Here is a 13,385-nt window from a genome sequence, read left to right on the forward strand (position 1 = left end):
GGGATAATAAATAAATAGTCCATTGGAGGTTTGGAACTGACATTAGAGTCTTTAACGAAGGTTTGTTTTTTGCCTGTGTTTCCCGTGAATGCCGGGCTGCTGACGGTGGTTTCTCTCTCCCTGAGCAGCAAGTGTGTATTTGTAACGTGTGTCTCACAGTGGGCTCTGCCCACAGAGAGCCTGATGGCTGTGGGCAGGACCAGGACCAGCCACCCCCAGCTCCCGAGGCCGCCCTGGGGACAGTGGGGACGGGGACAGGGCTGTGGGTGGCACTCGGTGTGTCCCCAGCCAGCTGGGGCTGCTGAAGGGGGTTCTGCAGGGCAGATCTCTGTCTCCAGGAATGGCCGGGCTCCATCTCCTGGTGCTGGGACCTGCCCGGGGAAGTGTCCTGGCACAGAACCTCCAGACACTCCTGGCTGAGCTGCAGGACGCCATGGGAATGGGGAGGAACATCAGGGAGGCTAGGAAAGGTATTGGGGAGCTGGCTCCAAGCACAGCCTGCAGTGGACCCACAGCCGAACACACCCAAACTCTCCCACTGGCACACCCAGAGGGGGGCCAGGGATGAGGAGAGTGAAAACTCACAAAAACAAGGACTTGCAGGGGGAAGAGACTTTCCCCAAAGCCTGAAGCGCCCTTGCAGAGCCACTTCACCACTCTGCAGGCTGAAAATTCCCTTCACATTAGGGGAGAGGCTGGAGCTGAGTAAGGCAGTCTGATCTGCTCCTTGTGTAGCAACCAGCAGCAGCAGGTGACTTTGTTCTGAGAGACATGGAGGCCCCTGGTTGCTGATAGAACACTGTACCAGGGATTTGGCAGAGAGACTACCAGCCTCATACAGTCCACTGACCATTTTCTGCCTCTGTGGATCCATGTGGGCCACAGGGTACAGCCAGGAGAGGTCTGAGGAGGATCCAGGAGGAAGAGGAAGGCAGTCAAAAATGCCAGAAGGCCTGCATGAGTGAACAAGTATTTCCCAGGTAAACTCAAAACACTAAAAGGAAGTAAGTCTACAGAGACTGGAATCTGTAGATTGCTGTAATTAAGCTGATGAGAAATACAGAGAAATTGTCTGAGCAGTCAGGGATCAGGTTTAGAAAACTAAAGCCATGATAGATTTAAGTCTGGCCGCGAATGTCAAGGGAAAACCCAAAATCTTCTGCATGTACAGTTGGTGATAAAAGGAAAATGAGGGAAAATATGAACCCTCTCTGAATGGAAATAGGAGACTTGGTTACTCAGGATAAGGAGAAGGCCGAGGTACTCAATGATTTATTTGCCTCAGTCTTCACTGGCAAGTGCTTCAGCCACACTGTGAATGCTCCATCCCTGGCAGTGTCCAAGGCCAGGATGGACTGGGCTTTGAGCAACCTGCTCTAGTGAATGGCATTCCTGCCCACACCAGGGCAGCTGGAATTAGATGATCCTAAAGGGCCCTTCCAACCCAAGAAATTCTGCCATTCTTTGGAATGTGCTTAAGGAAATGAAACAGGTCAAATTTTCAGTCCCTGGGCTCTAACAATATCCTTGTTAGCACACCATTATACCGTAAATAAATCATCAATCTGTACTGCTCCTGGTAAGATGCGCTCTGTTGTTAGAGACATAAATGTGCAACTGCACTGGGCAGTCCTTGAACTCTGAAAGTTGACACACAGGTTTAGGGCATGCTGGAGTGTGCATGGCATCACCATGATCTCTCTCCTCAGGCACCAGGCATTCCTGGCAGGCTGCACTCGCTCTGAACTCCTCTTCCATCTGCTTCATCCTTGGAGCTGACTGCTGTGGCCGCTCACAGAGCAGTTTTGGCAGCAGCAGGGTACAGATGTCCAGCTTGGGAATGAGTTTTTGAAGCAGTGGCATCTCAGTGTCAGCTTGCCTCCCAGCTAATCTGTTCACATTCTCTGGCTGGACTCCTGGCTCTGCTGGCCACTCAGGAGCTGGGGTCAGTCTTTGTGGCTTGCTGGCTTTCTCAGAAGAGCAATTGTCTGTGATTAGTCCCTCTGAAGGAGCTAAGAGCTTTCTTCATACATAAACTGTAAAAGGAAAATCATTCTGGAAAAATCTCATGAAGTTCGCATAGAAACTTGTATGAAATGACATTTAATACTGTGATAGATTTCCATTCTTGAAAATTTCTGCTGTGCTCTACTAGTGTATGGTGGATTTATTTCTTCAGTGCAAAAAAGAGCTTCATAAAGTCTGGAATAATTTCCAGAAGATAAACCGGAACATGCCTAAAATTATTCATGTACAGGGTATATTCTTTAGTATATTGGTGAAGCAGTCACCATCATTCTTATAGCAGATAGATCAAAAACCATTTCAGTACCTCCAGCTCTTACACTGTCAGCAGTGGAGTAAAAGAATAACTAAAAATTACTGTCACTTCCTCCAAACATGACCAAAATAAAATACTTTGTTCTAGTGTAGGAATTTTTATTCTATTAAGGGAAATCTCTTAAGAGAGTTATATGCCCTTTCCTCCCCTGTTCCCCTGTGAATATCTAAATAGGGGAATTAAAAAATGCTCCAGAGCTTTGAAAACCTGAAGTATCCAAGTATGCTGCCTTTTGGCTTTTCTCTTGCTTTATTACCAATTCTGAATGCTACCTGAAGGTGATTTTTTTTAAAATTAACTATTTTCTCATGCCTCTGACAGTATTGATGGAATCAGAGTACAGCTGAATCCTTGGGTATCTCAAAAATTTCCTTTCAGTGTTCACTCATAGGGAATTTTACAGTTCACTGAAAATTAAAATATGTGTGCAGGTGCAGTAACAAGGGCATGCAGGCCATGCCTGCTGAATACTTTTTCTTTCCAAAGCAACACTGTTCAGCAAATTCATGTTGCAAATATGATTTAGGACATATGCAGAGATTTTTCTGTATTTAAATGTAATAAAGAAAATTGTTGTAGCCCTGAATTTACTGTGAGATCAGGCCAGAATGTTTGTGTCTTTTTTTTTTTTTTTCTTACTGTTACAGATCCAACCTTAGTTGTGGAAATTTCGATGCTGTTTTTTTTCCTGGCTTGCATATTTTCTGTTCTAAAATAGAAGTGTTGATTGCATGAGTAAGGTGCAACTTACTCTTCCATAGGATATTGGCTCTTCAGTGAGTAATGAGTAAAATGTAGTTATGCATGCATGCCATTTTCACTGGAGTAAATAGAGTATGATTATATGAAGGAAGGAATTTTTGCTGATTAAAAAGTACCGTTTACTTATGTTTGGGATGAGGTTTTCAGCAGAAGAGAACCAGAGTGGCAAAATACAAGAGAACATGCAGAATATTCTTTCCATGGCAAAAAGTACCTTGGTGTATTCTCTGCAACATTTTCCTCTGATTTGGTACACATCTCCAGCTGTAGAATAAGGACAAATGTAGTGGGAGACTCCTCTTGTGCAGAGCCCATCTTGTTATCTCTCAGTTTATAGAGTTCTTTCAAAAGAAATTAATGGAGCAACAGTGATGCAAAGTCCATTAAAGGTCTCGCTGAACAATGAGGATTAGGTTGGTAAACACGGGATTGTTTTGTTTTGCTCTGCAGCAGGAGTTAATTTGAGTTGAGTGTGCGGGCTGAGATCCTCAGTGCAATTCTCCCAAGCTCTGTCAGTCACATGTGCAGAGCTGTAGTGTCTTCTCCAAGCACATGAGAAACAGAAAACAGTGTACCCAAGTGCATCTTATGTTTTGCCTCAGAGCTCTCTGCTAGCAAACCAAGCACTCACTGTTTCTGGGAATGAGGCTGCAGTTTTCCAGAACTGCAAAAGAACAGTGCCAAACGGAGAAAACACAAAGCGTTTCTGATCTGTGGGACTTCCAAAGGCAACAGACAATTAGTTGTCAGTTAAAAGTGAGTTTGTAGAAACAAATTCAGTTGGGAGCAAAGAGGATCATGAAGGCTTATAAGAAATGGCATTTTTCCTTGTGTGTGTAAAACCTATTTCTGAGAAAAGTGGATTTTGTGGTATATGGTTTGGGGTGGTGTATCTTGTGGGATCTGAGGTTTGTTTTGATTTTTTTCTGTCAAGAGTTGTTTAACCCCGAAGAAAAGTGCCCTCTTGAATAATAAGGATCCGCTTGGTTGCTTTATTTGAAAGTTGTTTGGAAATATCTGCAGAATAGGGAAACAAATGTGACTGAGCAGAAGAAACTTGGTTGCTGGGACTCTTATTAACTCTTGAACTACTTTTCTTAAAACCAGAGGAAGTATGGCATATAGCTGCTTCGAAAAATATTCTAAAAAGAAAAGGTTTAACTGTATAAAATGGCAAATTCAGGCAATGTGGAGTGCTTGTTCAGCAAGACTGGGAACAAAGGAAGGGAGAAAAGATGGCAATGCCAGATGAGAGAGTATATGATACACCTGATAGTATCTCATAGGTTTTGCATTGTTTTCATGTTGAGATCCCTTTTTATGCTTAGTCACTTAAGTAAGTGTGGAATTGCAACATCTTTTTTCCTTTGTATTATGATTCTTTCAAAATTAATTTTTGCTTATATATCTTTTGTTCATATTTATTTATACTAGAAGATATTTCCAAGTGCCTAGGTTTTCAATTTATGTCAAACTTCAGATTATGGGACATGAAACATTTTGTTTCTGAAGATTAGCATCTTACAGACATCAGAAGTTTACTTGCAGCCAGTGATTCAACAGTAATAAATGTTTAAGCTTTAACAGAGTGACACTTTTAATGGGACACCTGGCGAGTCACATTTATAGGGGCTATGCAGTTGAATTCACTTCCACTTGCTGCAACCCTTTGCTGGTCTCCAGGCATTCCTTTCTACGGTGAACAAGAAAAATCCAGGAGATAAATGGCAAAGTCAGGGCTGACCATGATCAAAGCCTTCAGCTAGAAGAAATACTGTTATTATTTAGCAGTAGTAGTAGCAGTAGTAGTAGTGTTGTTGTTGTTGTGTTAATAGAAAAAGCTGTATCTGGCCAATGATATAAAGTGAAGATTTGAGTTTAGTAAAGACTAGATCTAAGCCCCTGTGCATATGTTTGAAGAAGAGTAGTGTGAACTCTGGGAACAGGTGGAGAGTGTCTAATTGTTTTTTTTAAATCGCTTGTGTCAGCCAACTTCTGCTGCTAAAGTTTTACCATTTGAAGTGGATACCACTGCCTGTCAAAGATCTAATCATGTATTGCTGGACAAGTCTTGGTTTGAAAAATTAAATACATAGCTCAGTGTTGCTTGTGTGGTGTTCTGTTCTTACCGGAGTCTTTGTCATCAATTGTTTATTTCTGTATCTTTCATGTGAATTGAAGAATAGGGAGGCTACATTCAGTAGCTCCAGAGAAAGTAGCACATAACCAGTTTCACGTATATTTAGTGGAAAGAGATGCTAAGACCCAAATAATACTGTCATTTCTCCTCCTTATGTTCTGAAGAGTTACATGCATATTGGATTGTGCTGTGCCAGAAATTTCCAGTTGCTCAAATGAATAAAATCCCCAAGAACTTATTCCAATCTTTCCCTCCTTGCTGAAAGGCCTGACCAAGTAGCAGTCTTGTCTTTCATTGACAGATAGCTGTACTCCCTCTGTAGTTTGAGTTTATATGTGGAGTGTGATCTCTTTACAGCACTGCATTGCAGTAATGCTCAGGCAATGCCAGTGTGCCAGAATCCCTTGGACAGAGGCACCTAGGAGCACAGCCATTTCTCTCAAATGCTTTGACTGTTGAACACTCAAATATACCCAGCTTTTAGTTCTCACTTATGCCTTCTTTTTTTTCGTTTGTTTTCTTTGTTGGTTTTTATAGTTTCTTTGGAAGGTGCTCACATGAAAAAAAAAGAGGCTCATTCTTATTATTGTTTGCAGGTTTCCAACCTGTACCTGTATGACAGTGTGCTCATGCTGGCCAATGCTTTCCACAGAAAACTGGAGGACAGAAAATGGCACAGCATGGCAAGTCTGAACTGCATGAGGAAATCCACCAAACCTTGGAATGGAGGAAGATCCATGCTAGAGACTATTAAGAAGGTGAGAAAAGACAAACCACCATTGTGTCAGCAATTGAAAGAGCTGCTTCATGTCTACTTGAGCATTTGAAGAAGGGTTTAACTTCTGTTCAACTTTTCATTGATGTATTACAAGCAAATGATCTACAACGCCCAAGGACAATCTACAGCTATTGAGCAAGCAGATGATTTATGATACACAGGTTACACACAGTGCAGTGTGGGTCCAGTGGCACGTGTTCTACTTATTGTGCTCCTAGCTGCCTTCCGTGGAGGAGGTAGGAGCAGGACTAGTCACAGGAATTGATTAACGCATTTTTGCAAGGGGATAACTTAAGCAGTTTGGAGGGGCAGGAGGGGGAGCCAATGATGAGGTTTAAGACTTAATGCTCCATTTTCTACAGCTCAGACAGCTTTGTAAGTTAGCTGAGCATGGTGAGGATCTATTCGTGTACTGTAGCCCAGAGCAGAGCAAAAAGGATCTAAATTGGCTGAGCTGTCACTAACAGTTACGCTGTCTTGCACCATGCTGAGATACTCAAATATGGACAGAGCTGTGGTTTTGCAGACACATGGCACCTTATTGTATAAAAGTTACTTGATCACAAATAATAGTAGAAAAAAACCCTAATTTTTTACTATACTAAATTTTGCAGTTGTTCAGAAGAAAACCCCTGTTCCCAAATATATATGATGAAATCATTTTCCTCTAGTAAAATGATGCAATTTGCTCATCCTGAGAAGCCCTAATGATGCCATCCTTTGTTGTTAAATTACTTTGAACTTCAATGTCACTTCACGCTTCTTTGCTACAAAGCCAGAATCAAACCCTGTGATAGTTTTGCAGAGATGCAATTTTATCTTTGCTTCCTGCCTTCTTGGGAGCAGAGCAGACATTCCCTTTGTTTGGGCTGGGAGTCCATGCCTTGGTACTCAAGCCAAGAACTGAGCCCAGAGCCCACAGTTGCACTGGGAGGGTTCTTGTCTCACAGTCCAGTAAAGCCCTTCTCTTTTCCTTTGAGGTCTGTTTCTGTGGACAGCAATGACGTGATGACCATAAACACTGGGTTAGGTGCTAAAGTAGTTTTCTGAAAAAAAATTTAAGAATGGAAGTCTTTTGTCTAGTGCTGGGTTTGAGCTTCTGAAGAACATGCAATGGCCACATTTAAGTTCACTGTAAATGTGATTAAAGCATATTTGGTACACATTTTATGCAGAGCAATGTTTATGAAGGCTAATGTTTTCTGTCCTGAAATTTCTCAAACTTGCTCCTTAGGGCCATATAACTGGGCTGACTGGTGTTATGGAGTTCAGAGAAGATGGAGCAAATCCCTATGTCCAGTTTGAAATCCTGGGCACCAGCTACAGCGAAACATTCGGCAAAGACGTGCGGAGGGTAAAGATGTGCTGCTTCCTTCTCCCTTTTGTTTTCCTCTAAATAATATACATCCTGCCTCACAGGAGACAATGTTATTCTTCAAGAATGAATTAGTGCTGTGCTGCAGAAGACATTTACTCCATGAGAAATAATTTCTAATTTATTACACACTTAAATCCTGAAAACTGATTTATATTGGTAGGCAGGAATCCCGCAAGTTATTTCTCATGTGCAGTAATGATGCAATGCCATAAGCAGCCTGTGAATAGAATAGTGAAGACAGCACAATTTAGCTTATGTATTTTATAGTTAATTAAGATGGGATTGCTGTAATATAAATAGGGAAGATACAACACAACTGGCACTTGTCTTACTAAGGAAGCTAGCTGAGTATGTAAATTACGTAAACACACTGGGATGTTTTAAGTATAGCTGCTGCAAGAATTTGAGATAAATAAATGAAAAAATTCTGGAGAAGATAATTTCCAACATGAAAGATGCTCTGTCATGAAAAGTAAAGATTTACCTATCAGTGGTAGCTGGTGGAACATGGACTGCCAAGGATTAGAAGGCAGTTAAGTGGTTCCATGGGATTATTAACATAAATTGTCTTGTTCTGTGAAAGCTATCTTAAACATGCTCAGGCAGACGGGGTACTCCAAAAATATATTAAACTCTTAGTTGAACAGTGAGGTTCTGATTGGAACCCATGCTGTAAATAGTTTCTAAACTGCTCAGATGGTTGAAATACAGATATTGCCGTGGTGTGATCAATGGGTCCTGCATTAAACAGAGCTGACCAAAGAGGATTTCACAAATAATTAAGTATACATGATTTCTTGTTTTCATTTGGCCACTGGTTTCTGTGATTTGCTTTGATTTGTCTGAATTACAGAAGTGTAAGTGGAAAAACAAGCAAAGAACTTGTGTTTACATAATCATCTTTATCAGCTAAACATGAGATTCTTTCCGAGTCTAATTTGGCACAAGGATTCTGGACATGGAGCCAAGTTGTGCAATATCTATTAGAAATTCAGCAGAAGGGAGACGAGTATTTGAAATGCATAAAGTTCCAGGAGATATAATTGAAAATTTTCTGTTGCCAAAAATATGCCTCTGAACACTTCAGTTTGGCTCTTACAGTGTGGTGACCAGAAAAGGCTATTTCTCAGTCCACTTTTGTGTCTGGAAGATTGAAAATGAGAAAGTCTTAAGTTTCAAGCATTATGTGGATTATAAAAGATTATCTTACTGTTTTAAATTTGAAAAAAGTGTTGCTATTTGATAAAGCGAGGTTGGTTTAGGTGGGGTAGGAATCAGTCCTGGTTCTCAGACAGAAGTATGCTCCCTGCTTTATGCACAAGTATGCAAAACAGAAGTATTGGTGCCATGTGAGATTCTGTGGACTACCCCACTGTTGTCACTCCAGAACAGCCTGTCCTGTCAGTGCTGTGTTATCCCTAGCACATGGATGCCATGGGGCATTTAAGCTTGGTCCCGTTTTGATACAGAATTCCCTAGTGACTGTGCATAAGTCAGATAATTGCTTGATGCTTCAATATTTACCTTCCAGTAAATTTGGCCTGAACACCCCAGAGCACAGGACTGAGCCTTACAGGCAAACTGGGGATGTGAGAGTATACATTATTAGGTGTTTTCTAATATGCGTTTCAGATATGGTACCGCAGAGACAAATGCTCTCACTTGGTGTGTGAGCAGCACACTGACCAAATTGACACATAATCCTAAGGTGTGAGGTAGAGATAACTAAAATATCACTCAAAAGCAACCACAAAGCAAAGAAATGAGTAAAATGACTAAATGGGAAAATTACTGAAATGGCTGACCTGGTATACTACTGATTACTTTTGATCCCTGGTGTGCTACTTTGAGGTTGTGCTGCTCAGTGGTTAATATAGGAAGGCTTAACTCTTTGGGTGTTAAATGCAGAGCACTATTGAGTTCCAAAAATTGAAAGGGAGTATAATTCTAAATGGGTAAAAACCTAATGGCTGTGGAATACTGCTCTGAGCTAAAATGAAGTTCTGGAAATTATCCTTTCATTCTAATATATAGAGAGAGTACAAGGCCAGCAGTATGCTGCAGAAGTTTGGAGAAGAACTTGGAAGAAATCAAACCTCTTAGAGCAAAATTACCATGGAACTGCTGGAATTCAATGATTTAGGCAGCTTGACTTTTTATTATTGCAGCAAAAATGCGTTACAGCTTAGAAGTACTTTTAAAGGCTCAGATAGTCATGCTTGTCTTATGTATATTACTTGAGTGAGAGTCCAGTTCTGATTTATTGTCAATTGTTTCCATTTCAGCCTTTGGTCAGGGTTAGCTATGGAGGTGTGTATTTTGGGTGGAAAACAGAGGGTTCTTTCTGCATGGTTGTATTTATGTATAGAGAACATCTGTAGTAGTTCATCCCTGTCCAGACCCTACAAGAAATCTTTGCACTTAGGATCAGTGACAGGGTAGGGCCAAACAACATTGAGGGTTGAACCTTAGAGGGAAATCCAGTCAAACCTTCTAATTGGACTTTTAACACTCAGCATTGGGGATCATTTCCACCGGAAAGATGCCTGGGAGGATGTCCAAGTCAGTAACTCAAATCTGCAGGAATTTTCAGAGTTGTTTTTTGCAGAGGCATCTTGACCCTCCCATTGTCCTGAGATCTGGTCTTTCTGCAGACCGTTTTTCCTTCCACTAGCCGTGATTTAGTTGTGATTGCACCTAAATTTATGTATTTCATTGCTCAGTGTAGCTTCTTCATTCCACAAGTCGCTTTGTCTTCTCCTTTCTTACTCAAGGCTAACACCACGTGGCTTTGGTAAAGGCTCGCAGAGGCATTTTTGTATTTTGTGTGTTACTGTTTGTTTTTCCTTTGGGTGTACTTTAGTGAAAGGGAAACTTCAGAAAATGCTCAAATTCTTTGGTTTAAACATAAAAAGAACAGGGTATTTCCCTCAAGGTATATCACCTTGTTTTACAAAAGGCTCAGGTAATTGCCTTCTATTCACTGTGTACATGTGGAAGTTTTAGAAAGTGGCGTGTATTCATGCCTAAAATAGAGATTTGTGTGGTGGCTTATTGGGGCATTCGAAAGTTGAAGATTGCTAGAGAAACTGAAAAAGCTTAAATGTCTACTGCTTGATAATTACCGCTATGATTTACATTCCTAGTGTCTAGAAACACCTTCAGAAATAGCAGCCAGAGTATCTGTATATTAAAAAAAAAGAACCCAAAGAAAACAAAAAAGAAAAATAAGTGGATGTAAAGTGGTAAGGGAACAGAATAGATCAAAAAGGAAATAAGGAAAATTAAAGCTGATGTCCTACTTTCACAGTCCAGTGGCTGTAGGACGGGAAAGGAAGCCAGGACTACATTAATTCACTCCTTGGTGACTATCTGTATTATTAGCTCTTATTAATAGAAAGCCTTGATGGAACTTTGAGAACATCTGGGCTGCTTCATACTTTTCACGTTCTTGAACTTGGGTAGATCCTACACAATATAAGAGCTGGACAATCCAGCTGTGAAGGCCAAACTAAGGAGCTGGAGCTCCAGGGTGGCATTCCTGGCAAGTCACCACATCACTGTGAGCTCTTGAGGTGTAAACCTATTTATTCTGGTCTGGCCACATGTGCCGAGAGCATCTTAACAGCTAACACACCTTGCAGGGGTATGGTTAGGCTAAGTTAGATGACACCTGTAAAGGGATTTATGATAATCTTCATCTTCCTCTTTGGCAGGAAGATCGTCTGTAAGTGTGAAACGATGTGGATATTCAGTTTACTTCATGACAGGGAACATATTTTTTCTAAAGCAATCTGCATTTCTTTCGCAAGCTGGCTGTAATAAAGGCAGAATTAATGGTTTGCACACATTTTGTATTTCATGAGAAGCATTCTGTTCAAAATGATAATGTTTATGATTGGTTATTCATTTCTGTCAGTTGGTATGTGGTTTTTTTTTTTTTTAATTAGACTTTCTTGAAATATCTTCAGCTTTGTAAACAGTTATAGTTGTTTCCTACAGCATATCTGAGGCAGACTGCAGAAATCACTGTAAGTAGTTTCTGTGATATGTTTCACAGTTGTTGAAACCACATTTTTGAATTCTGATACTGTGCTTTAGTTGGGATTGTTACTTTTAGATAAAATCTCATTATTATCAGGATGACAAACCCTATGCTTCTTATTCATTGCAAAAACAAGTGATATTTTTAGACATCTGCAGTATTAAGTGCTTTCACCTCTAAGAAATTGCCAAATCCCATCATATGCTGCTCAAAGTTATATTTACACCAAAGAATTACATGATTCCTACTGTAATTGAATCAGTTTTACTTACATGGAAGAATACATAACTTAATTGCCTGGGTGTAGCTGTAAACCAGATTTCTGCTTCCTGTTTAACATTCACAAGCAGGCACTTGGGTGTAGTATTTCAGTTTTATCTGTTTGGCCAAGGTATCTTCCAGCAGAAATGTAAGATTGAACTTGTGGCTGCTTTTGATCACCACAATCCTTCTGTTACTTCACGGAGGGAAGGGCAGATTGTCCTCTCACTCTTGGTAGAATGCAATTTCCATATGTTTTCATTTGGTTAAACTTTCTCTTTCTGCTTGAGTTGTGGTAAGTGTCATGGTGGAATAATTTGGAAAAAGAACATTGTGATTCATCCTATAATCACATTGTGTCAAACTGAAAAAACAACTGAAATATTTTACTCAAAATAATGAGCCCCCTTAAATTTTTTATTTCTGATTTCTGTTCATGATATACATGAGGAATAAAGCAAATGCATTCCTTGCATATTCCATAAGTTGAATTATTCATGGTGAAAAATACAGCTTAACATATAGGAAATGGCTATGATCAAATTTTAAATCATAGAAGGAAAACTAAAGAAGAAACATAATAACCTTCAGCATTTTGGTTTGTGTTTTTCCCTGAAATAAACTGGGATCACTGCTTGCCCAAGTTCTGCAAACTGAGCTTTCTTTTTTTCCTGTTGAAATATACTTAATGTTGTATATACATTAATTGTAAAATTCTAGCTGAATTGTTTCACTAAAGAGTGGGTAAGCAATTTTAAAAATATATTTTCTGTTGCAGGTATGTGATACATAGTTCTTTTAAAGTTTCTTTTTTTAAACTCTAAATTATGTTTTTGGAAAGCACTGCTAATAGGACCTATGCTTGTGTATGAACTGTTACTTGTATTGCAAATTGTGCCAGTGTCAACACCGAGTAAAAGGGATGTCTTGCAAATTTGAGTTGGAATTTCTCCAAGCATAAGATCGTGCTGGTCTTCCCCTTTGGAAGGCTGTTTATATGACATTTTCACAGCGTGAAGCTCGAGGGTAGGTTTTAAAAAGCAGTCATATCTGAGGTAAGAGTGGGGCCAGGACAATTAGGGCTCTGCAGAAGTTTCCGCGGCCACGTGAGCCATTACCTGTATGTTCAGAAATTCTGTTTAATTTTGAAGTCACATATTGTGTCATACCTACCGGGTTATAATGAACTGTGGGTGTAACATTCTCCTTTTTTCACACACATGCAGTAGTGCATAAAATTGGGATAATAGGAGTGCTAAAATCAGCCTTGTAAAAACAGTTGCATCTTTAATTATGGAGTTTTCACCAAAGCTCCTGTAATTTATTGATGAATCCTAGGAGGGTATGTAGAGTGGGATGACAAGGAAAGCCCGTTTCTGTAGTTCAGCTCATGAAGAATCTGTGCTAAAGTGTAGACATTGTGAAAAAATGTATTTCCATACAGCAACAGGTCAAGATTTACTGAGCTTAACAAAGAAAAGAAGTCTTAGGAAAAAAATCTACAGAAATATTTTAACCTTTTTTTGAAATCTAAAAATGGAGATTATTTACAGTTTTCTTTTTCACAGTATCAATCTTGAACCAGGGTAATGAGCTTACTACTCCAGAAAAGAGGAACAGTCTGTCTTTTTTAATTTCCTGCCCTGAGAAATATCTTTGATCTATGATTGTTGTTTAAAA

The 13,385-nt window shown here is 40.0% G+C and overlaps 1 protein-coding gene across 1 annotated transcript in view; it reads left to right on the forward strand.

Annotated features, from left to right (window-relative positions):
- The window catches only part of GRID1 (glutamate ionotropic receptor delta type subunit 1), a 484,454-nt gene that overhangs the window by 389,900 nt on the left and 81,169 nt on the right, over window positions 1-13,385 (forward strand). Inside the window, exons 7-8 of the mRNA XM_066324528.1 lie at window positions 5,840-6,001; window positions 7,256-7,375. Of these exons, the coding sequence (XP_066180625.1) occupies window positions 5,840-6,001; window positions 7,256-7,375 (282 nt within the window). The remainder of the gene's footprint in view (window positions 1-5,839; window positions 6,002-7,255; window positions 7,376-13,385) is intronic.

Source organism: Sylvia atricapilla, chromosome 8 (assembly GCF_009819655.1).
Source record: "Sylvia atricapilla isolate bSylAtr1 chromosome 8, bSylAtr1.pri, whole genome shotgun sequence".
NCBI classification, from domain to species: domain Eukaryota; kingdom Metazoa; phylum Chordata; class Aves; order Passeriformes; family Sylviidae; genus Sylvia; species Sylvia atricapilla.